This window comes from Erythrolamprus reginae, chromosome 1 (assembly GCF_031021105.1).
Source record: "Erythrolamprus reginae isolate rEryReg1 chromosome 1, rEryReg1.hap1, whole genome shotgun sequence".
In the NCBI taxonomy this organism is placed as follows: Eukaryota; Metazoa; Chordata; class Lepidosauria; order Squamata; family Dipsadidae; genus Erythrolamprus; species Erythrolamprus reginae.
The window spans coordinates 201,094,624-201,119,030 of record NC_091950.1 but is presented as its reverse complement, the minus strand read 5'-3'; the positions used below and the strand labels follow the sequence as shown (position 1 = coordinate 201,119,030).

Sequence of the window (24,407 nt, the reverse complement as noted above, 5' to 3'; positions counted from 1 at the left end):
GCACAAAAGCAATCACACCATTTTGACTTTCCAATTGTTAGATGTAAGAAATCTTGTTCTTCAGACTTAAGAGTAAGCAAGAGCAGAGAAAGAGGTGGTTCTCCAAATATGCTGCCTTGAATCCTGAGCAGATCCATGCTGCTTATCTGCCATGCACATAACAGAGTTGGAATAGAACTTGGAGGTCTTCTAGTCTAACTTCCTGCTCAAGCAGAAGACCTTATAATATTTCACACGAATAATTGTCCAATCTCTTCTTTAAAATTTCCAGTGTTGGAGCATTCACATCATCTGGAGGAATATTGTTCCACTGATTGTTTTCACTATCAGCAAATTTCTCCTTAATTCTAGTTTGTTTCTTTCCTTGATCAGTTGTCATCCATTGCTTCTTGTCATGCCTTCCAATGCTTTGGAAAATAGGTTGACCTCCTCTTCTTTATGACAGCCTCTCACATATTGGAAAATTGCTATCATATCACTCCAGTCCTCCTTTTTATTAAACCAGATATATGCAAATCCTGCACCATTCTTTATGTTTTTAGCATCCTCTAATCATCTTTGTTGCTCTTCTCTACACTGTTTCCAGAGTCTCAGCATCTTTTTAATATTGTAATGACCAAAATTGGATGCAATTTCCAAGTGTGGCCCTACCAAGACATTATAAAGTGATATTAACATTTCATGTGATCTTGATTCTATACCATAGGATAGGACTGTGCTGGCTTTTTTTGGCAAACTTTTTCCTAATGTAAAGATAAGAAATGTAGTATTCAGCATAATTTTCATCCTTACCGCATGTCCTCTTTCACCAGTTTTTCCAGGAGAACCAGGATTACCAGGGGGGCCCATATGACCTGGAGATCCAGGAGCACCAGGAGAACCATTTTCACCACGATCACCCTGAAATGAAAAGAAAATGAAGCTTTAATTTATTATATAACATATGAAATAAATGCACAGATATGCAGGAGGATGTATAAAGATTCAGCAGAAGCAACCATAACTAAATGATAATATTATTGAATCTCACCTTTGGTCCTGCAGAACCATCACGACCTGGCAGACCATCTGATCCAGGATTACCCTTACAAATACAGAATTATAAGTATTTAGATTTTTGGTGGTGGGGGTAGGGAGAAAGAATAGGAAGAAAAAAAACAACAATCCCAAAACTTTTAAAAAGCATTAATCCAGGAACAGCTTTTTTCCTCACAATATCTCTCTGTTAAACAGCGGTGTTCTAAAGAGCATATCAATCATGTGGTCATTGCATTTATAAGACTGATGATTCATATACATTCTTCTAGTTTAAGGAAGCATCAAGTGATGATTGTATATATATATATATAAGGTCAAATAGATATACAGTATTGCAAATAGAATATTCATATTAACCCAGAAAATGTTTTTCAAGAGAATCATTTACACATAATCAGCTTAGTAATGGATCACCTTGACCACAGTGGAACCCCGACATAAGAGCTGCTCTACTTAAGAGCAACTCGAGATAAGAGCTGGGAGGGGAGAGATATTTTTGTTCTACTTACAAGCCCAAATTCGAGATACAAGCGCCAAGGAGCTGTCTCCTGAAGCCAAACGCTAACTTCCGCGTTCGGCTTCAGGAGACAGCTGCGAAGCGGCGCGCGTGTTTTAAAAGGTTGCAGCCGGCCTGGGGGGTCGGGGGGGTGCTTGCAGCTTTCTTTCTTGCTCTTTTTCTTTCTCTCTTTTACCTTCCCTTCCTCTATTTCTTCTTTTCTTTCTCCTTCCCACCTTCTTCCCTCCCTCCCTCCCTTCACTCATTCCTCTCTTACTCTCCCCTTTCATAAGTTTCCTTGCTTCCTTCCTCTGTTCCTGTCCCTTCCCCCTTTCTTTCTTTCTTTCTTTCTTTCTTTCTTTCTTTCTTTCTTTCTTTCTTTCTTGCTCTTTTTCTTTCTCTCTTTTACCTTCCCTTCCTCTATTTCTTCTTTTCTTTCTCCTTCCCACCTTCTTCCCTCCCTCCCTCCCTTCACTCATTCCTCTCTTACTCTCCCCTTTCATAAGTTTCCTTGCTTCCTTCCTCTGTTCCTGTCCCTTCCCTCTTTCCTTCCTTCCTTCCCACCCTCCGTCCATTCATTCACCCATTCCTCTCTTGATCGCTTAAAGCCGGTCCCTGGTGCAAAAAGGGTTGGGGATCTCTGTCCTACAGGATTGGGTGGCAGAGAAGTTGAACATATGTAAATTTAAAAGTTTAAGAAAGTTTACAAGTTAAGTGAAAGAAACTTCATTATTCATTTATATGTACATGTACATTTCTTCATTAAAAACATGTCTTTCTGCATTATTTAGACTAACTTTGTGAGTTTTTTGAGGGCTGGAACCAATTAAAATTATTTACATTAATTCCTATGGGGAAAAGTCGTTCGAGATAAGAGCTGCTCGACTTAAGAGCCCAGGTCCGGAACGAATTAAACTCGTATCTCGAGGTACCACTGTACTTATCTTTACTAGGAAAAGATCTACCAGCTTTCTCAAACCTTCTGCAAATTTCATCCCCAAATCATGTGGGATTTTGGTCTTATGTACGATTGTCAAGTATATGGAAATTAAGTAGTGCGGTCCCTTGTATAAACCAGCTTTCACTTTCACACTATGTTAAGTTGATTAGATTGCATGTCTGAACAAGATAGCTGCATGAGGTCCCTTTTTCTCATTTTGGGATTTATGCCATTTAGCTGTTCTATTTGCATCAATCATCAATCAAAACAACCAAATTAAAAATATGATTACATCTCTGCCTGGTTCTCCTGGTGCCCCATTGATGCCAGAAGGACCTACTGGCCCTGGAGGTCCTCGTTCCCCTGGACTTCCATTGTTTCCTGGTTTACCATCTTCACCCTACATTGCAATAAGAAAAAAACTGATCGTGAGCTGAAATGTTTAGATTTTGTAAAATTCATGCCTAACTTTTTAAAAAAGCAGTTAATATGAATAATAAACACAAATAATATATGCTTACAGATATATTGTTCAAATTATGCCTTTGTTCATCTGATCATGGAAAATGGAGGACTTTTCCCTTTATAGTAATACAAGTCCAGAGAATTATACAAAATGTAGCTCTCAAAATTCCATTAATCTCGCAAATTATTGATATTTTTGTACTCACAATATCAGATGACAACTTTTAACAAATATTCAGATCTTTGACTAAATGTATATAATTATTGTTATTGACTCTTTTTAAAATATATAATAAAAATAGAATGTAATTGCATTTTCCCTGGTCTTGTGATAAATGGATAATAAACCTGAGAGAAAAATAACCATGGTAGGTGATATTATGGCTAATCATAGGTGGTGAATTGGGGAGGGATTTTTTTCTGATTGTTATGTGTGGAGGGACTGGTCTCTGGGTGTCACATGACTTTCATTGTTAACCACAATTCATTCAATAAAATATTCATTTTTATTTTTTATTGTTTTTTTAAATTTACTAGGCAGATCAAAAACTCAATTGTTATCACATGAAGTATTAATGCCGCTTTATAAATCGTTAGTAAGATCATAGCTGGAACACTCTATCCAGTTTTGGTCACCACTTTACAAAAAAGACTTTATTAGTTTTATTGTTTTATGGAGTTTTATATTCTGTGAGCTGTCTTGAGTCGCCATATGTGAATAGATGACAATATAAATTCCATAAATAAATAAATAAATAAAATGAATGAATGAATGAATAAATAAATAAATAAGATTTTGAGTTTGGATAAAGTGCAAATAAGAGCAACTAAGATGATTAAGGACTTGGTGACAAAAACATAGTTGCAGGAAGTAGATATGATCAGTCTAGACTAGGAGTGTGACATGATAGCAGTATTAAATATTTGAGGGACTGCCTGCCACAAAGAAAGGGGGGGGTGTCATCTTATTTTCCAAAGCACCTGAGGGCAGGACAAGAAGCAATGAATGGAAAGTAATCAAGGAGAAAAGCAAACTAGAACTAAGGAAAAACTTCCTAACAGTGAGATGATTAACCAATGGAACAGCTTCCCTTCAGAAGTTGTGGGTCCTTCATCAATGGAGGTGTTTTTTTAAAAAAAGATTGGACAGCCAATTAACTGAAATAGTATAGGATGTCCTGCTTGAAGATCTCCAAGGTCCTTTCCGGCTCTATTCTGATTGATCAGTAGGTTAACCATGTCTTAGGTTAATTATATAAGGACACATGCTGAGGACACTAGTAGTACCAATAATGGATCATCAAGGGCATGGCCAATGCTGTGGCACTATGGAGTTCCCTGCGCCCCATTGGGAAACCCCAATATCGGTGCTGCAAGCAGACACGGTTTAGCTAGAACTAGGTCAGAACCACCCTGTAAGTACTCAGAATCGGAATTTGTATGTCACCGTTCTAAATAGCATCTGAGAAATAAAACAAGTCCCAGTCCAATTCTCTCAATCAGAGCTTGATTTATTAACAGAACCATGTTAGCTACGCCATTGTCATTCCGATTCTGAGTACTTCCCAGAATCCCATCTAGGTTAAGGTTCATCTTACATCCCCCACACCCACAAGTTCATCACGAGAGCCAGTCTGTGTGCAGGGGCTTATCAACTTCCTCTTCTCTTCAGTTGAGGCAGAACAAACGGTGGCCTTGGCTTGGAGAAAGGAAACTTTGGTTGTGTCTAGTAACTTTCCCCTATGACTACTCACTACCCCTCCCATCCCCCCTTGTGTTGTGTATGGAAGAAAAATAATAAAAAAATATAAGCCCCCCATTTAAAAAAAAAGAACTGTAACTAATGGCTAAGGAGCGAAGTTTTGCTTTAAATGACCTGGTGAAGATACAAGAAATAGAGAAGATAATAAGTTGAGGATAATATTTTGCAAAGTAGAATTAGATTTTTAAAAATGGAAAAGATAGTGTCAGATGATTGAACCCAGAACACCATCTGTTGGGCAGAGTATCAGTCAGGAAGGCTGTGGAATATGCTTGTGTTTAGCAGCTGGACAACTTTTAAAATGGACAATTTGTGATCTTGAGAATTGGAGGTAAGCAATTCTTAAGGACTGGTGGCATACACGGAAAGGCTTTTAGACTTGGTGAAGGCAGACTTTCTATTATAACTGAAGTTTATTGAACTTTGGGATTGGAGGGTTGTGATCTCGTAGACATGGAGGAAATGAATTATGCAGAACTGTTTGGATTTTTTAAAAGATCTGCTTCAGGACTGTAGAAGAAACTGGGGAATTGAAGCAAAGGAAGATGTTAAGAATGAAATACAAGAGGGAGAAATGTAGAGGATGAGACAGTAGAGGAGGAGACAATTAATGAAAATACTGAGATATACAGCAGTGAAGAGGAAAAGAATACTGGAAATGAAATGAAGATTAATGACTATGCTGATAAATATATTGAAAATTACCATGAATATTATTATGCAACTATGTCTTATATTTAATATTTTAAAGTACATTAACCTGCATGTGATGTAGAGGAGAAAAATAAAAAAAATGCAAAAACATAAACCAGTATTGGAACATTAATTAATATTAATTTGGGGGCACAACAGTATTAATGAATGAATAAACATTAAAGTAGGAGACGATACCATGGAATTATGGAATGGGGGTGGGGAAATCTTGTCTAGTTTAGAAAGATGAGGGGACATTTTTAAAAGCATTGTCAGGAAAAAAAATCCCCTTGGAAAACAGCATTTGTCTCCCCCACACCCCAATATAATTATGGCAACAAAATTAGCAGATGGTGCTGTTGTTCTGATGGTAAGCATCTGAGCAAAACAATTAAAAAAATATCCCCCCCCCAATTGTTCCCACCTCTCACATGCACAAACCAGTTCAAATCCCAAACCAAACAATCTCTACTTTCAGCAAAATCCTTCTTCCATGAAATCTTTGGGATGATGACTTACCTTGGGACCAGATGCACCAGAAGGCCCTGATGGTCCCCTTGATCCTGGCAATCCTACAATACCACGTTGTCCGGGTATGCCACTGATTCCTGAAGGACCTATTGGTCCCTAGGGGAGATCAATCAAGACTATAATTAACTAAATATCAATGGATACAAATGGATATCTATAATTATTGTATTATTATTAAGTATTTTTCCATATATTAAAGAACAAACTAGAAAGAAAAAAAGATAGAGAAAACTAAAACTAAAACAAAACAAAACAAAAAGAACAAAAAACAGCAAAAAATAGGAAAAGAAACCGAAACCAAGAAAAACATGTTGTTTCCAACCTTCTTTTCAACAGGTAAGATATTTACAATCCCCCCCTCCACACCTTTCCTCTTAGATGTTATACAGATCACTTCAAACCCTTATTTAATCTACACAGTTTTCATTTGTCATGCTATTGCTGTTATTAGGTAAATTGGATTGATCTCTTTCCAACTCCATTCAGACTTTCAAACTGTCCTTTACATATATATGAGTAGACAAGCCCTTATCATGTAAAGTAATTTTGACTGGTATCCTGACAATGTGCTCAAGATAATTTGAGCGTAAAGGATTCCATCCTTTCTTTGTATAGGCTCATTTCAGGTGGTATTGTTCTTATAAATGGGATCTGAATAAAGTTAGCAATATTAGAGACAAATAAAGATAAATAAGCCTCTTGTTATAATAGACATTTGAAGCAGCTCTGTACCACATCAAGACATGATTTCAACCCAAACTCCTGCAGCTATCTGAGGTGAGCCATCATCCAGAATATTAAGACATTTAGCAGCACTGAAGTATGGCAATCTGATTCTACTGGCCACTTCACTCTGGTGGAGCAGGGATATGTGTAGATGTCCCCTTCAGCAATAGGACTGAAATGTGAGACTTCTTTACCTGGCCCTTGAAAAGGCGATTTTGATTTCACCTTTGATTTCAAGGGGGTGCTTTAGTCAGAGATTTGTGAAATTCAGCAACCCCTTCAAATGTCTATACCACCCTGGAAAATCAAAACAAGTAAATGTTATATTAGTAACATTTCTTCTGTAGGCAGGATATAATGTTTGGATGGATTTTTAAATTTCTGGACTTATTTATATTGGTTGATCGCCATGCAGGATAGTTGAGTGTGATTTGCAGTATTTGCTGACCTGAAGTATTTAGAAAGATATTGTCTGTAATCATTCCTGAATATTGATTATTTTTTAAAACATGCAATTTTTAAGAAGGTACTTACATCATTTCCTTTTGGTCCTGCTGGGCCTTTTTCTCCAGGTACACCTGGCTCACCTTTTGGACCAGGGCCACCTGGGGGACCAGCTGGGCCAGTGGAACCAGCTGGGCCAGAATGTCCATCTTTGCCTGGTGGGCCAGAATTGCCAGGTGATCCTGGTGCTCCCTAGAATGTGATATTTGAGAGAGAGGAATATAAGATAGTTCTTGACTTAATGCTACCAGGACATCAGAAAATGGAGAATGATATAGGTATAAAGGACAACTAAATTTTTAAGTACCTCATATTCACTACCAATAAAAATGAATACAGTGTTCCCTCAATTTTCGCGGGTTTGAACTTCGCAAAAAGTCTATACCACGGTTTTTCAAAAATATTAATTAAAAAATATTTTGCGGGGTTTTTCCCTATACCACGGTTTTTCCCGCCCGATGATGTCATATGTCATCGCCAAACTTTAATCCGACTTTAATAAATATTTTTTTAATAAACTTTAATAAATAAACATGGTGAGTAATGATCTAAATGGTTGCTAAGGGAATGGGAAATTGCACTTTAGGGGTTTAAAGTGTTAAGGGAAGGCTTGTGATACTGTTCATAGCCAAAAATAGTGTATTTACTTCCGCATCTCTACTTCGTGGAAATTCGACTTACGCAGATGGTCTCGGAATGCATCCCCCACGAAAATCGAGGGAACACTGTATATCAATTTTCCAATTTGCATGCATACTATATTTTTTTCTTTTAAAAGTTATCTTAAGGAAATGAAGATGCTGTAGTTGCAATAGTGATGGCTAGTCTTATCTGGCCTGTATCTCACAGTATATAACATAGTCCACTCTCCCACTTCCTTACTTTAGGTAGGTCAGGACTAACCAGCTTCTATCATGAATTGAAAACTGAAGGATAGTTCATGCCTAAATGACATCTCCATGAGACCTTATGCAATTCCATGACTGCATTGCAACTCTTCCATTGATCCTGCTCTTGGACTAGCTGAATCTTTCAAACTCCAAAGTGATTTCTCTAGCTTTCCATTTCTACAAACCATGCTCAAGATAGAGCATTGTTGCTTACTTTGTTTTAAGAAAAGAAGGAAAGATGTATTTTGGAAAAGAGGTATTCCTTAGAAGACTTCCAGTTAGCAATCATGGGCATGAAGTAGTCTGGTTTAAATATTGCCCATCAAAGATATGCTTAAGAGGTGCTTCCATTTATAAATGGAACATCTGTGATCGAAGCACAACACCTGTGATTGAATGTGCAAACGGAATTGTTCTACAGTTTGATTTCTCTACTGATTTTCAGCTACAATACTGGAGCAGAGAAAAGGATCTGAAAGCAGAGAATAGTAAGTGTTAAAATCCTTACATTGTTGCCAGGAGGGCCGGGTAGGCCTCGACCTCCAGGAAAGCCAGGTGAACCCTGAAACAAAAGAGCATAGATGACATTAACAAGTTACCAACTACTGCTCAACAGATGAAAAAATCAAATTAAAAAAATGATATACTCTTTTATCGCATACAATAAATAACCCACTTATATATCTTTTGTCTTGTCTCTTAATGGCTGCCTTGTCAAGGTTTTTTAGAAGTGATTTCCCATTACCTTCTTTCCTGGGGTTGAAAGATAGTGATTGGACCAAGACTACCTAGTTAGCTTTGTGCCCAAGATGGGGCTAGAACTCCCAGTCTCTAGCCTGGTATTCTAATCACCAGACCAAGCTGGCTCTCTAAGGAGACTATTTAGATTTGACAAATTGGGTGAAGGCAATTACATCTTTTGTACGATAGCTTGCTGTAACATGATTCTAAATAAATGGATCTCAAGAAAAACTGATAGGCTACAAACAGCTGTCATACTGCACTTTTCCCAGCTCCAACCTAACCCCCCCCATCCTTTACATAGCTATTTTTTGGGGGGGGAGGGGGAAAATGCATGTACAGTAAATGTGTATAAGATTCAAATGGGAAAGTATGATTGTGCTAAGCTCATGGATCACTGCTGAACCACTGAGAACATTTTGGAACTGAAATTCCAGGTGAACTGGAACACACCATATGAAAAGGACATTTCTACTTTATTTATGTTTCTTCTCAAAGAAATTAGTGTGTTGTCTTTAGACCAGTGAAGGGCTACCAAAATTTTTATTACCATACTGTGGGCGTGGCTTATGCAGGACGCCCTGCATTTTCTTTCAACATATTTCATTGCAAATTAGGTGCTCTGGGGTGGAACTCCATTTTTGCTACCCCACTGCATTCCCCCCCATCTGGGCAGTAGCCCATCCCTGCTTTAGACCATCTTTTAGAAGCCCTAAGAGTTTGGATGAAAAGATCAACTAGTTTACTAAACATTTAAGAAAAACCAATACTTACTGCAGGACCTGGACCGCCACGTTCTCCTTTAGCTCCCGCTGGTCCAGATGGACCCTAAATAAGATATGAGAATTAGCATCATAACACTAAAGAAAAGAAGAGATAAATCAATACATTAATTTCAATGGAATCAATATATTAGCTCAGGGTTGTCAAACTCAATTCCATTGAGGGCTGCATCAGGATTGTGTTTGACCTTGGGGGGGTGGATGGGTGTGGGGATGTGGGTGTGAACAGCTTGACATCACTTGAGTTGGGGGCACCTGTGTGTTGGCCCAAGCACTCTGCCAGTGAAAATAGACTCCTGAGCTCTGTTTTCAGCTACGACAGCCTCTTCACATTCTCTGCCAGCAAAGACAGAGCTCAGGATGGCTGTGCACAGCCTTTCCAGGCTCCATTTTCACCGGAAGAGGCACTGCAGGCTGGTCCTTCACTGTTTCCAGGATGGCCCCGTGGGCCAGCTCTAAGCACCCTGCGGGCCTGGCTGGCCCCAGGGCCTTGAGTTTGTATTAGATGGTTTCCCTTACAAAAGATACAGGATAAATCAAGTTACAAAAATAATAGAGAACACATAGAATATATAGATTACAGCATACTTACTGTTGTACCAGGGCCTCCTGATGGACCTGCAATTCCTGGGGGTCCAGATTCACCTCGTTCACCAGGAAGGCCTCTCTCTCCTTTTCCGCCAGGTTCTCCATTTTGTCCCTATATAAAGATTAGTTATTGTGAGTGTTAAACCTTAATGGTTAATAATACTTACTAAGACATAGTAGAAGTGAAATAATAGGCCTCTTATCAGCTGCCTGCTAAAATTTAATCCAGACATATATGTTCTGTCTGGGTTCCCCCAGACCTCAACACCAACTGGAAAAAACAGCCAGACACTCTGGTAAAAGCAAAAGTACTTTATAGCTTACAAAATAAACACAGAGGCAAACCTGTTTTTCCCAACAGACAGGCTATAAGACTTTACAGCAGAGTCTTGATGTCCAGACAATACAGCAAGCTTCTTGCTGGCACACCCACCCCAAGGTTTCAGTAGTCAAAGGCACAAACCAGGATTCCAGGACGCCAAAGTTCACAGCCAGGTCCCAGGACTCCCAAAGATAATACTCCACAAGCCAGGAAGGGTGGGTCTGCCTTTTAGCCTTTCCAGAGAGCACCACACCCAAACCCAGCTGTTGCCTCTTTAGTGCTGAAAGTACCTAGCCAATTGGTCCCTTCGCTGTGTAGCTCTTCTCTGTCGCAGATCAATTATGGCTTGTGCATTTTCCTCTAAGGAATCCAGGCTGCTTGCTGGGGAGAGCTCCCTCTGGGGGGACTCTGGCTGTCCTCCCTCCTCCTCAGCCTGGGATTCCTCCTCCTCGTCTGCCTGCCCCTCCTGTTCCTCATCCTCCCTCTCTGAGCTGGAAACCGACAGAAGATCAGCCGTTCCCTGAGGGGCCTCAGACGGAACCACAACACATATATATGTATATATTCCACTTTTCTTTCTCCTGATTTCAAATTTCCAACTAAACATGCTGGTTGATATTTGCTATGGGTTGCTCTGCTATTTACTTATTTTTCTTCAACTCATCTCAATCCAGTAGAACACATCTTTACCACCCTTTATGCAAAAATATTTTCATACTTACAGGACCTCCAGGGAAGCCAGCAGGACCAGGTGGCCCTTGTTCACCACGATCACCCTGCAGGTGACAAAGGAATAGAGAAGAAGCATAACTAACCCTACAAGGAAAGTGATTCCACTATGCTAACACTATGCTATGAGCTGCGGTGGCGCAGTGGGCTAGAGTACAGTACTGCAGGCTACTTCGTCTGACTGCCAGCCGCCTGCAATTTGGAAGTTCAAATCTCACTTGGCTCAAAGTTGACTCAGCCTTCCATCCTCCTGAGGTGGGTAAAATGAGAATTCAAATTGTTGGGGACAATATTCTGACTGTAAATTGGTTACAGAGGATTGTAAAGCACTGTAAAGTGGTATATAAGTCTAAGTGCTTTGCTAAGTGCTATTGCTATTGCTATCCTTTGACTCATTCAGCTAAAATACTTCTTTTTTCTTTTCCAGCAAAACCTTTATCATAAAGTTATTCAAAGGTCTTTGTTATTGTGTGACTTTTTCAGATGAAGTGGGAGATTCCTGCACTTTTATTCCTGCACTTTTATTCAACACAAGGGCTTTGTGAAGAACTGCTAATTCCCCCCAGAGAGCTTCAGAGAAGCAACTAGATAGCTGGAACCTCCATTCTGGGGCAGAGAAGGATTACAGTATTCCATTTGGCTTTGCAGGCAGAATCAAAGGGGACCAATACAGGTCTGTCAGCCTCTATTAATCCAATGAAAGCTGCATTTGAGTTTTCTAATTCTTGTGAAAGCAAAATTGGCAACTAAGAACAAGAAGTGGGTTAATATTTTCTGAAGACAGTATTCCTTAGGACAGGGATCCCCAAACCCTGCTCCATGACCAAGTGCCAGGCCACAGCCCTTTCTGAACCGAGTTGTGAAAAGAGTGGGTAGCTCTTTGTGTGCATGTGTGCATGAAACCTCCCCAGAAAGGCTAGAGACCTCTGCCTTAGGATATAAGCCAGATGATTGCAGTCTATCACTGCTCCTAATTCACCTGCTGATGACCTCCCTTTCTACTCCCTATGTTATTTTTATTTATGGATTTACTTGTCCATTTGCTCTTCTATGACCTTAATGGAAGAGTGACAGTGTATCATCCCTTGGAAGAAGTCAAACACTCTTAGGAAGGCAGGAGAGGAAGAGCTTGACTTTTTTCCACCTAATTAACATTGGTTATAATGAATTTTATACTGTTAACTGAAGATACTGTTTTGAGATATGAATTAATATTCTTAATTCTAGATATTTACTCTAAATTATCTATAATATGAAATGTATAGATGTTTTACATTGAAATATAATTTCTAGATGGGTTGAAAAGAACCTATATAGGTTGAAAAGAAGCTATATGACTCTTATCATATGACTCTTATCAAGAAAGTAATGTAAATTACAAACCAATTACAATTATTCAAACAAAAACCCTTTATGTATTTGAAAGAATTTCTTACCGGACCACCACGGGGACCTGATGGGCCATGGGGTCCAGCAGGTCCAGGTTCTCCCTAGAAGGGAAGGAAAGAAAGAAAGAAAGAAAGAAAGAAAGAAAGAAAGAAAGGGAGCTTTTATTTCAGAACCGTTTTATTCAAAATGAATTTAATTTACATTAACGTATCAATGAAATGGATACCTTATCACCAGATTGGCCAGATGGACCAGGAGGTCCAATGGATCCTACAGGCCCCTACAATGTTAAAAGTAAAAATCAGTTGGAAGTATGGGCTCATCCATCAACAAGTATAGAAATGCAAAAACATTCAGAATACTCTTCCTTGCACTGAAAACCTCTGCTCATTTTAGTTTTGTCTTCCTAATCCAGTCTGTCTCCTGTTATGCTAAAGTTTCATAGGCAGAGAGACCATTCATAAGAATTATCAAATTAACTAGATATAGAGCCCGATGATGTTTATTGTAGAGGATTCTTTAACTTGTGTCAACCAATTTGCCATTGCATAGAACAAAATCTATTTTTGTTAACAAATATTTTTATATTCCCACCCACCTCTATGTTTCAGGGATTCTAATTCTAGCTCTTTGAAAGATGAGAACCTAGATTATTTTAAATTTTAAATCAACTAGATTATTTTAAATTTTATTTCTATTACTGTAGAAAAATGCTTATCATAATATTTACAAAATTACACACATTAAGAGAAGAGCTCCTGAAAATGACTATAAAATACATGTGTCTTGTTGGAAGGCTAAGCAAGGGTTGAGGCAAAAACTGAATTTTCAGACTCAAGCATCTCTACAGAGAAGTATTTTGCTGTGCCTCTCTCTTAACCTTGGTTAGATAAGGAAGGAGTTGCTACAAATAATCTGGAAATAGATGCAACTAATCAATCAACTACATTTCCTAAATTCCTCCTCAGCATTAGAAGTTCTTGCCTGCCTAAAAATATCGAGGCTATAATATTAAATGCAAAAACCTTTAAAAAGCTATATGCTCTGCTGGAACCAATTTTGTTCTGTGTAAATTAGATGAAGCAAACAAATTGTCCATGATATGGCAGAATCTACTTACTCGTACTCCATCTTTTCCAGGTAAACCATCTCCTCCTCTGCTTCCAGGCTCTCCCTATCCAAATGAAAGAAAAGAGCAGATACATTGTGAATAAGCTAATCAACAGCAACCTGTTGTACCATGCAGTTCATAAACTTTTCCCAAAGTAAAAAGCAATGTTTAAGTCTTTATTTAAAATTATATAATACAGAGTATTAAACAAATATAGTCAGCACGGAGACAGGGAAACAGAATATTGACTTAGTGGACAAAAAGTAAAGCATTATCAACTTCCGCTTCTGAAGTAGGCGGACTTAATTATTCACAAGCCTTATTCAAAACACTCTTCCCTAAATCCATTAACTTCAGTTGGAGTTACTCTTCTCAATATATAGAAGATAGGCTTTATGTCCCCTGGAAATTTAGTTTAGTACTTGCACATATTGCCCTGCATCATGTTTTATGAACAAGTGATATCAATCTCAAAAGTTTAGATCAACTTGGTTAAGCTTATTAATGCTTGATAATAAACCCTAGTTTGGCTGCTCTTCATAATTTTGGATGGCATTATCTGATTATTAAGGGAAATATAAAAGAATGTACCTTTTCTCCCTTAGGTCCAGGATTTCCAGAACCTCCTCTCTCCCCTGGCATTCCTTGCAATCCTGGAGGTCCCGAACCACCAGGAGGACCAGGAGGACCAGCAGGGCCCTAAAATCATATTTTCCAGAACAGTTATTAGGACACCTGGGAAAAACGTACCTGGAGCGTAATTTAGCTATACAAAGTACAATGATTTCAGCTTACTTTTCCACCTTCAGGGCCAGCAGGGCCAGGACCACCTCTAGCTCCAGAAGGACCTGCACTTCCTGGTGTGCCTCGTTCACCTGGGATGCCATTTTCACCCTAATAGAAATAAGACCATTTAGTTTTGTTTGAGATCTTTGTTTTCACGTTTTTATGTGACCAGATTAGTAGCCAAATTTACCTTGCCTCCTGGAATTCCTGGAAGTCCACTTTCACCTTTTGTGCCCTGTTGTGAAACAAAGGTAATTTGATTATTATTTATTATGTTTTAATGAGTGACAACTTCATTAATATTCAAGATGCAGCCAAACTATTCCACCTGAGCAGAGGTGGCTTCCTTCTGGTTAGGACTGGTTTGCCCATGATTATGTCATGGGACCGATTCGATTGGTGCTGGTCCATGGGTGCCGCCATCATTTTTAAATATATATTTTTTAAAAAAATATTTTAAAAAATTCCTGGGCTTTTTTCTTCTACACAAAATAATAGCTACTTCTGAAGAAGGAGGAGAGAAAGGGGGAGAGAGGAAGAGAAAAAAAGACAGGATAGGAAGGCTTTGGAAGTATATGTTTGATTTGTGTAAGACATTATAAAAAAATTGCTGGAATTATATCTAAATAATAGGTAATGAACTTTCTTAAAAGCTGAATTTTGGGATAAAGTTGTAGAGGCTGGTTTTTGTGGAAAAGAGAGAATGTTTCAGAACAAGGTCATAATTCTGGAATCATAAATTCTCCACCCTTAAGTAGCATTACATATACTTTTTACTCATATTTGGGAGAGACAAAAGGACAACTTACTGGATCACCAGGTTTTCCACTCTCTCCAGGAGGTCCTGAAGGACCAGGTAGACCCTAGGGGAAATACAATTGTTGTTTAATACATATTCCTCTCTTCTTTAAAGATTACATTTAAAATTTAAAAATATCAGAAATAGAGATTTATTGTACCTGATTAATTTTTATAAAAATTTGAAATAGCGCAGTCAGGCCAATAACATCATGTATGCCATTCTTGTGATTATAGCATTCAGTGTCACCACTTTTTCTTGTGAACCACCATACACATTAAATATAATTTTTTTTAAAAAACCCAAAACATAAAATAATTGATGGAAAAAATTAGCCAATTGTAAGCTTCTACTTCTATTCACTAATTTCTTGATTCCGGTTTGAATGCATTGTTTAGAAAGCAAAGATTGAAGAATATCAGCATACCTGAAATCCAGGTGGACCTGTTGCTCCTTGTTCGCCTCTTTCACCAGGACCACCCTGGGAAAAGAAGAATATCATTCATGATTTTCCATCCCCCTGCCCCCAACAACCTTTTCCCTAGGTTGTTTGTGCTGAGCGGTAATAATTTTCTGTTCCTGGATATGAAGCTTTCAAAAACCTTAAAGGGGTAACATCAGTCTATGCAGTATTAATTAAACCATAACAAAGAAAATAAAAATTAATGTGCTATTGTAGGGTTACAATAGTCAGTGGTCCATTCCACTCAATCTCATTTTCAAGAATTTAGGCTAATCCACTATTTGAAAAGTATTGCTTTCCAACAGAGCCTCTGATCAAAGGATGGGCTCAAATAATTCTTCCCATCGCAATATATAATATGATAATGATGTTAGTTGCGAAATTGTGTTCGACCCAGCGTGACCCCATGGACCACATTCCCCCATGCCTTCCTGTCCTCTACCATCCTCTAGAGTCCATTTAAGCTCATGCCTACTGACTCCATCCAGCCACCTCACTCTCTGTTGTCCCTTTTCCCTTTTCCCCTCAATCTTTCCAATATGATGAATAGTTAATGAAAAATTGTCTTATTCATTGCTTGCATCCATTACTCTTTAGTAATACAGAAGATATACATATGTAGTAAGTTAGTATTAACACATGACTTTTATATTTCTATTACTTACAGCAGGTCCTGGGGGTCCCTGTGCTCCTGCATCACCATCCTTTCCAGGTATCCCCTGTTAGACAATGGTATAGTGATTAGCTTACAGGGTCAACAGAATTGTATATATGGATACATGCATGTGGAAAGAGTGAAAGAAATTATTAAAATATTGAATTTACTAACCGGTCCACCGGGGGATCCAGAACCTCCTCTTTCCCCATTTTTACCTGGTGCACCCTAAAAATACAAAAGATGCAGTTTAATATCTTACCAATTATTATACATCAAAAATTATAAGGATTCAAATGTGATTTCAGTTTTACATGCTTGTGGCAACATGTTTGGATACTTTCTTACTAGTTTCATTTCTGTGAATATTACACTCTTGAGAGATTATTTCTTTGTTTAGGTTTACTTTTGATAAACAAAGAGTTGACATCTCAAAGAGAAATTTAAAAAAATGTCATTCTAAAGCCAAAGGTAGTTTGAATAATAATGAGGTTATACTGACATCGTTGCCTTTTGGACCAGGGAAGCCCATCACACCTGGTTGACCTCGTGGACCTGCTGGGCCTGGGGGACCGCTGCGCCCTGATTCTCCTGGTGAACCCTGAAAGTAATAGAGGTGAAGAGAGGAAGAAACATAAGAAAACACTGGAAGATCACTGAGATTAAACATTCAAAAACATGTTTAAACAATGGGATCAGCCCACCCCTTTCAGCCTAACAAGGAATTTCAGCTGTCTGACAAGGAATTTCAGCTTGTAGAGGTCAAAGAGAAGAGACTTTTCCACTGTGGCCTCTGCCCAGAATTCTGCTGCCAGAGATGAGATCTGCCCCCACCCTCCCAACTTTCCAGAAGGACCTTAAAATACGGATTTGCCCACAGGTTTGATGTCCTGATGGGGTAAAAGAGAAAACCCTTCCCCCTGCCATCCATCCCCTTTTAGTTTTTATTTAAAATCTATTAATTTTAATAAAATTTTTAAATTTACTGTATTTTTCAGAGTATAAGACACAAACGAGTATAAGACACACCTTAGTTTTGGGGAAGGAAAATCAGGATATTTACCTAAAAGGTATTCATCTGGCTAGCATCCTTAGTCTGTTCAGCTTCAGCACATTATTTTATCACCTGGTTAAGGCTGAAAAAGCCCTTTTCAGAGGGAGTAGGAATGAACACAAGCCTGCAAAGACTTAGGGCAGGAAAAGCTGCTTTGGAGGGAGTAGGAATAAAAAAAATGTTGCAAGCCAGAAAGATTGTCAGCACCACATTAGGGCTGTAAAAGCCTTTTTCAGAAGGAGTAGGAATGAAAACAAGCCTGGAAAGGGCTGGAAAAACACCTTCTTCGGAGGGAATAGGAAGCTGGGAAGATCGTTAGCACATAGTTAGGGTTGGAAAAAATAATGCTTCAAAAAAGCTACATTTGAAGTAAAAGACACACCCAAATTTTCAGCCTGTTTTAGGGAAGAAAAAGGTGTGTCTTATACTCTGGAAAATACGGCGCATGTTACCATCCATTTTGTAACCCACTCAGAATTACTTTCCCAATGAAATGTGTGACATATCAAATGAATGAATGAATAAGAAATGAATAAATGTATATACAATTGAATGAATGCCTGAATGTATGAATGTATGAACAAATGAAAGAACGAACGAACGAACAAATAACCAACCAACCAACCAATCAATCAATCAATCAATCAATCAATCAATCAATCAATCTATACTATTTGCTCACTTAAAATATAATTGATCCCTCCCCAGAAATTAATGCACTTCTACTATTAATAATGGATGTTAATACAGAGACTATGTAAAAAGGCTTACAGAGCCATTAAATAAAATGGTCAATGAAATACTTCTAAATAATTTCTCATGAAATGAAGTAAGCAACTAAATCAAATGCTCATAAAGTGACATCAAGGTAAGGCACAGTAACAAAGTAATATCAGGTAAAAAGACTGAATATTGTTATGTACCGCCGGGCCTGGTTTTCCATCTACTCCTGGACCACCTGGACTTCCTGTTAAGCCCTGAGTAAGAAAAAAAAAAGTAATAAGTGCATGTTCAAAGCAATAGCTTTTCTAACCCTACTTTATTACATAAATAGGAATTTACAATACATATGGGGATATAAAACTGGTTAGAGAATAGTTTTTTCTCAGTAGAGAGATTATTTTTCTTCCTACAAAAGAAAGAAGTGGTGCAACATAGCTGACCATTTTATCGCTACACTATACCACAGTATGGTACAGTTCTTTACAAGCTTCAAAATCTATCTAGCAGGGCTTCACAGTGTATATTGTGTTAAAGACTTTGCCTTTTAGAGATATACTGGGACCTTTCTACCCAGAAATAATGAGTGAGCTATTAATTAAACCTATTGACTAGCACTGACATTTCATTAAAATTAAAACGATTTCAAAAATTGATGGCCTGGTCATATATTTAATATTGTTACCTTTCCTTCACAGCCTGTCAAATTCTCTGAGAGCTATACCTCAAACTTTCTAGTGTTACATTCTTAAGGGAACTGTGAAATATTATCTATAAAGAAAGCCAGGTATCTTTTAGATATAACTGATTCTCAGAAGTGCTTTCCAGATATTTGAATGTAACAAGTATTTACAATCTGGAAATATGGCATCTAATCATTAATAAGATAACGTGTTGGTCTTTTTTGTTCTTGTAGCATCTTTCCTAATAATGTCTCTGAGTTTTATATGCCACAGCCAGGAGATTTCTACTTACTCTCATTCCTGGAAGGCCAGGGCTGCCATCTCGTCCTGGTTCTCCAGGAGATCCTCTTGGACCGGTACTACCTGGACCACCTCGCTCACCAGGTGCCCCCTTAAATAACATTGAACAATATGATCATACAAAGGCATGAAGGAAAGGGGAATTATAAATCATAATGTGATCTGAACAAAAAATAGTAAATTTATTTGGAAACCAAAAACTCTAAGAAACATATTCTTCACCTTTTCACCTGGGAGTCCATTATTACCAGGGGCACCGCGGAATCCCGGATTACCCTGAAAAATAGAAACACAGACATTTTATTTAAAAAATCATGAAGGAATTTCCAAAGGTAGATAGGTATATCACATAGTAAAGAAGTTGAGAAATCAATGCGTATTTTTAGTTTGTGTTCTTATGTCTGATTATTCTGAGATCTAATGACAAGAATAACTGAAGAATATATCCTTATTAACAAACTGAAATTTTGTTTCTAGAATGTAGCAGAAAAATAATAATGATAATGAGAATTTTCTCTATCAACATTAACAATCCCATTGCTATTTCTCTGGTAAGCAACCATCATTCTGTTTTTAATTCCATTGGTTTGATTAGCAACTTAGCCGCAACTGATGCAAACAAATAGTGCACAACCTCACCACTTTCATCTCATTTAGGCACAAAAATATCTGGAAATGGTGTGCCGACTACCATAGGTTGCCTTCTGATGAGTTCATTGTCTAAAATGAACTCATTACAATACTTGCCCGTTCTCCTGCAGCTCCAGGTATGCCGTTGGTGCCAGGTTGACCAGGTGCCCCTGCCTTGCCTTCTTCTCCTGGAGAACCAGGACTACCAGGTGTGCCATTTTCACCCTTATAACAAAATGCCACCAAACGGTCATTGAAAAAGCTAGTGCCATTCGAGATAAACTTTTACCAGAATAATACAGCTTTTCAAATTAAGGTTTATTCTATTTTAGTAAAAAGGGCAAGCCTGTCCCACTCCAGATCTACTATGGCTAAAATCAATACTTACACGTTCGCCTCTTGCTCCTGGCTCTCCTTTAGCACCATTTTTACCAGGTTCACCCTGAAAAGAACACAAGACTGATGAGTTGTCTTGTCAAATCTGATTTGTTCAAACACAGATCTTGGTAGTAGATTAGAATTTTGCTTAAAATTAAAAACAAGAGTTTATTTGGAATTGGATCCAAAGAATCACGTGCACAAAGAGAATGTGCATTATCAATATTCTGTGAATTTTTCTGCAAGCACTAGGTAGATTTCTCACAGTGGGGTATCACTGAGCATTGAGGATATTGATATGGTGATGAAGATGAAAGGCTAGGCATACAAATACTGGTATGTAAGAAGTTTTGAGACAGCTATTACAGAATCAGTCCATAATAGAAATGTGTATTTAAAATCTAAAGATGATAAACTGTTCTTTGTTTGTTGTTCTCTATTGCCAGCGTAGCAGGCCATTTTATATTATTTTTAGCTAGCAAAAAAGGTAGAAAGCCTTTTGCTGGATTTAATTTATGAAATTTGTGTCTAGTTTGCTGAGGCTTGGGTAGAATTTGACTGTCTCCACATATTGAAAATGATGAAAAAAAATTGAAATTCAGGAGTTACTGGTATTTCTCTCTACCCAAATCACGTCCTACTATCAAAAAACATTGTTCAGATTTCTATGCCGTGGCATATTTTGGCCGTATCTGAATTCATTTTTCATGTAACCGTGGCATAAAAAAAATAGCATGCTGATGACTTACAGATGGACCTCTTTGTCCAGGGACTCCATTAGTACCAGAAGGACCAGGAGGACCACGAGCTCCAATTAGACCAGGAGGAGCAGGAGTTCCAGGAAGACCCTGGATAAAAATAACATGTGCTCAAGAAAGATACCATGGAATGATTTGAGTCAATGTGCACATTACTTTAGGAAAATGCAGTGGCATATACCACTCTGCTTGGGACACTTACTGGAAGACCTTTGGCACCAGGATTCCCATCACGTCCTCCGGGACCCTATTGACAAAAGATAATAGCTTTTATTAAGTTATGCATTTCTTTGAAATACTATGATTTTACTAAAATACACTTTACTAAAATTTGAAATAGACTTGGCACATCATTTTATAAAGAACATATACTTACAGGAGGGCCAGAACCGCCAGGTTGGCCTGCCGGACCAGCATCTCCTTTTGGTCCAGGAGATCCACTAGGGCCTGAGGGACCGGGAGGACCTGATTCACCCTGGGAAGCAGAGAGAAAGAGAGAGAGAGAGAGAGAGAGAGTTAGATCGATCAATCAAATTAAAAGTGGCAGCAAAACAACTTTATGGTACTAATGGTTTATCCCTTGTGGGAGGAAGGAGTTGACAATGTGTGGATGAATATTCTTTAGAATAAGCATTATCCCAATGAATTCTCAAATGATCTTGCTGGTACACTGTGCATAGAATGGTATCTAGCAGAGAGTAGAATAGTAGAAGGTAGAAAGAATTAAGCATGTATCATTATCAGCCGGGCTCATTAATATCCCACAATATCCCACAATGGCTTCCCTCCCTCCTTTTGAAGGAATATATACAAAACATAGGCTAATATATGAAATATTTTTTTTGAGTATTCAATATCTGTCTCTTTTTATACATGTAGTAGTATATACCTTAAAACCTGGAGTACCAGGAAATCCTGTAGGTCCAGAAGGGCCTGGTGGACCCTGAAGAAAATAGACGAGAGAGATGATTATTTGAGCAAAATTAACAATGATTTATTTAAAGAAAAAAATGTTGTTTGGTATTACATCATATATGAATGAGGGGAAAATTCAGATGTAATTAAAATGTAATTGAGCAATCAATGTAAAATTGTGTTGTAAAACAGACATCTATAATACATGGAATATATGTGGGGGAAAGGTATCTCTAGTTATATTTCTTGCTGTTCTTAGGGTGACCAATGACAAAGTTCTTGAACCTCCATCCAAATCTAATTAGCTGCTAATTTATTATAGTTCTTTTTTTTTCAAAAGACCTGGATTTTCATTTTCTCTGCTTTATTTTCAAATTTTAGTGTACATTATAATTTTATCTACTGTCCAGGCCTCAAGAGTTTGCAACCTTGATCTTTTTAATGGAAAGATGGGAGAAATAATATTTGAGATATTATTTTATTTTAAATATTATTTGAGACTCAATTAAAGTGCCAGTTAGAAATCAAAAGACTGGGACTTCTAATTCTACTTTAGGCCTGAAAACCAGCTGGGTAACTGAGCCAGTAACTCTTTCTCAGTCCAATTCACCATGGATTGAGATGTTGTGGTGGTAGTATAAAATATAACAAGTATAAAGTTTCAAATGGGATTTTGGAGATCCAAGGACCATAATTTGTACTTCAGCCAAGAATTTCAGTATGGGAAATCAGAAAAGGGATGGAAAATACCTGAGAAAGAAAGAAGAGATATACTTACAGGCTGGCCAGCTGCTCCAGGACTACCATCATTACCACGAGAACCCTAAAAATATGAAGGAATTGATTAGAAACAAATGAATGTTACTTGTGGTGTTTTAAAAATAACTAAGCTCTATCACAAAACTTACAATAATGAATTATCTATACCCTTTTATAACTGTCTTTAATTCATTTATTTATAGGTATTACAGTTCTTTGATAATTAAATATGGAGCCGTAACATCTTAAATGTACATAATAAAATGTGCAATACAGTGGTACCTTTACTTAAGAACTTAATTCATTCCATGACCAGGTTCTTAAATAGAAAAGTTTGTAAGTAGAAGCAATTTTTTCCATAGTAGTCAATGTAAAAGCAAATAATGCATGCAAACTCATTAGGAAAGAAATGAAAGCTTGGAATATGGGTGGGATGAGGAGGAGGAAGAGGAAGAGGAGAACAGTTGCTGCTGAAGGAAGAAGGTGAGATTAGGGAAAATTAAAAAATCCAAAACTTTAAGTCTTTAAAAAAAAAAGAGGGACTCTGAGCCGAGTTGGATCCAGCTGGGACAAAGCATCTCATTTTGCCTTTCCGTGCCCAGACACTCCAGGAGGCAACCTCACGCCGGGTGTATGAGAGGCAGTATGAGGGAGCCACCACAGCAAAGGGATTTATTCCCTCTCCAAACACCCAGAGAAAAGAAAATGCTGCATTTGCTCTGGGCTGCCAAAGCCTCTTTAAGCACCACTGAAAGGCTCCTCTGGCAGCCCAGAAAAGTCCAAGATGGCCGGGATTAAAGGGGGAAGGGCAGGAAACTGGCCGGGCCTTCGTGCCATTCTCAAATTTCCTGGGAAATATTTCTGGCCTCAGGTTCTTAAGTAGAAAATGGTTCTTAAGTAGAGGCAAAAAAATCTTGAACACCCGGTTCTTATCTAGAAAAGTTCTTAAGTAGAGGTACCACTGTATATGGAAAAAACTTGATTTCATCTAATTATATATTCAGTATCTAACTGCATTTTTTAAATAAAAAGAACTGTTCTGTGAAAAGGATTCCATATTGTACCACTAAATCTCTCCAATTTGGTTTATATCCTAATAGTCTTTATTTAACTTGAACATGGAAGCCAAAATTGGGCAAAGGAGGAACACATAAGAGCCAAAAATAGAAAACAAAAATTTCCCATTTTTATACACCGAATTATAAATATGGGAAACACACTGCTAGAAAACAGTAGAATCAGAAATGGCAAAGTTGTGTCTCTGTAGTGAGTTGTAAAATGTCTCCAAAAAGACTAATTTTGTCCAAGCAACCTACAGAAATCAAAGAGAATACAACAAATTTGACTTTCAGGACTCTTAGAGTCTATAATCTACACCAGGGGATCAAAATTGGAAATGATAATAAGAGTTTATATTAAACTTTCATCCAGCTACTTACTGCAGTTCCTGGAGGCCCAGATCGTCCTCTTTCACCAGGCAGACCTCTGGGTCCCTAAGAAACATACAAGACTTTTAGAGAACGAAGGGCAACTCAAAAAATTCATCACTGAAGGGACAGCTGTAAAACCTTCATTATAGAAAACATTACAGATAAATAATAAGATTTGGATCAACCATACTTTAAATTGGGCATTTGAGGAAATGAATGTTTCATATGTAACATTATTTTTTTCCTTTTCTCTTATTTTTTAAAAATTCTTTCTATAATTCCTCAAATCAGAAGTAATTTAGGCAAGGAAGATTAATTTAAAACCAGGAAGTTCAATAAGGTAAGATGGGATCTGTTTCAGGCTTCACAT

General features: G+C 37.8%; 1 protein-coding gene across 1 annotated transcript in view; it reads right to left on the bottom strand.

Annotated features, from left to right (window-relative positions):
• The window catches only part of COL3A1 (collagen type III alpha 1 chain), a 79,789-nt gene that overhangs the window by 8,347 nt on the left and 47,035 nt on the right, over positions 1 to 24,407 (bottom strand). The window contains exons 13-43 of the mRNA XM_070731916.1: positions 24,047 to 24,100; positions 22,627 to 22,671; positions 21,823 to 21,876; positions 21,310 to 21,408; positions 21,136 to 21,180; positions 20,925 to 21,023; positions 20,186 to 20,239; positions 19,915 to 20,022; positions 19,390 to 19,443; positions 19,160 to 19,258; positions 18,388 to 18,441; positions 16,913 to 17,011; positions 16,585 to 16,638; positions 16,421 to 16,474; positions 15,720 to 15,773; positions 15,303 to 15,356; positions 14,684 to 14,728; positions 14,503 to 14,601; positions 14,299 to 14,406; positions 13,717 to 13,770; positions 12,823 to 12,876; positions 12,644 to 12,697; positions 11,201 to 11,254; positions 10,161 to 10,268; positions 9,561 to 9,614; positions 8,554 to 8,607; positions 7,186 to 7,347; positions 5,914 to 6,021; positions 2,767 to 2,874; positions 1,031 to 1,084; positions 793 to 900 (exon numbers count right to left, since the gene is read on the bottom strand). Coding sequence (XP_070588017.1) covers positions 793 to 900; positions 1,031 to 1,084; positions 2,767 to 2,874; positions 5,914 to 6,021; positions 7,186 to 7,347; positions 8,554 to 8,607; positions 9,561 to 9,614; positions 10,161 to 10,268; positions 11,201 to 11,254; positions 12,644 to 12,697; positions 12,823 to 12,876; positions 13,717 to 13,770; positions 14,299 to 14,406; positions 14,503 to 14,601; positions 14,684 to 14,728; positions 15,303 to 15,356; positions 15,720 to 15,773; positions 16,421 to 16,474; positions 16,585 to 16,638; positions 16,913 to 17,011; positions 18,388 to 18,441; positions 19,160 to 19,258; positions 19,390 to 19,443; positions 19,915 to 20,022; positions 20,186 to 20,239; positions 20,925 to 21,023; positions 21,136 to 21,180; positions 21,310 to 21,408; positions 21,823 to 21,876; positions 22,627 to 22,671; positions 24,047 to 24,100 — 2,304 coding nt within the window. The remainder of the gene's footprint in view (positions 1 to 792; positions 901 to 1,030; positions 1,085 to 2,766; positions 2,875 to 5,913; positions 6,022 to 7,185; positions 7,348 to 8,553; positions 8,608 to 9,560; positions 9,615 to 10,160; positions 10,269 to 11,200; positions 11,255 to 12,643; positions 12,698 to 12,822; positions 12,877 to 13,716; positions 13,771 to 14,298; positions 14,407 to 14,502; positions 14,602 to 14,683; positions 14,729 to 15,302; positions 15,357 to 15,719; positions 15,774 to 16,420; positions 16,475 to 16,584; positions 16,639 to 16,912; positions 17,012 to 18,387; positions 18,442 to 19,159; positions 19,259 to 19,389; positions 19,444 to 19,914; positions 20,023 to 20,185; positions 20,240 to 20,924; positions 21,024 to 21,135; positions 21,181 to 21,309; positions 21,409 to 21,822; positions 21,877 to 22,626; positions 22,672 to 24,046; positions 24,101 to 24,407) is intronic.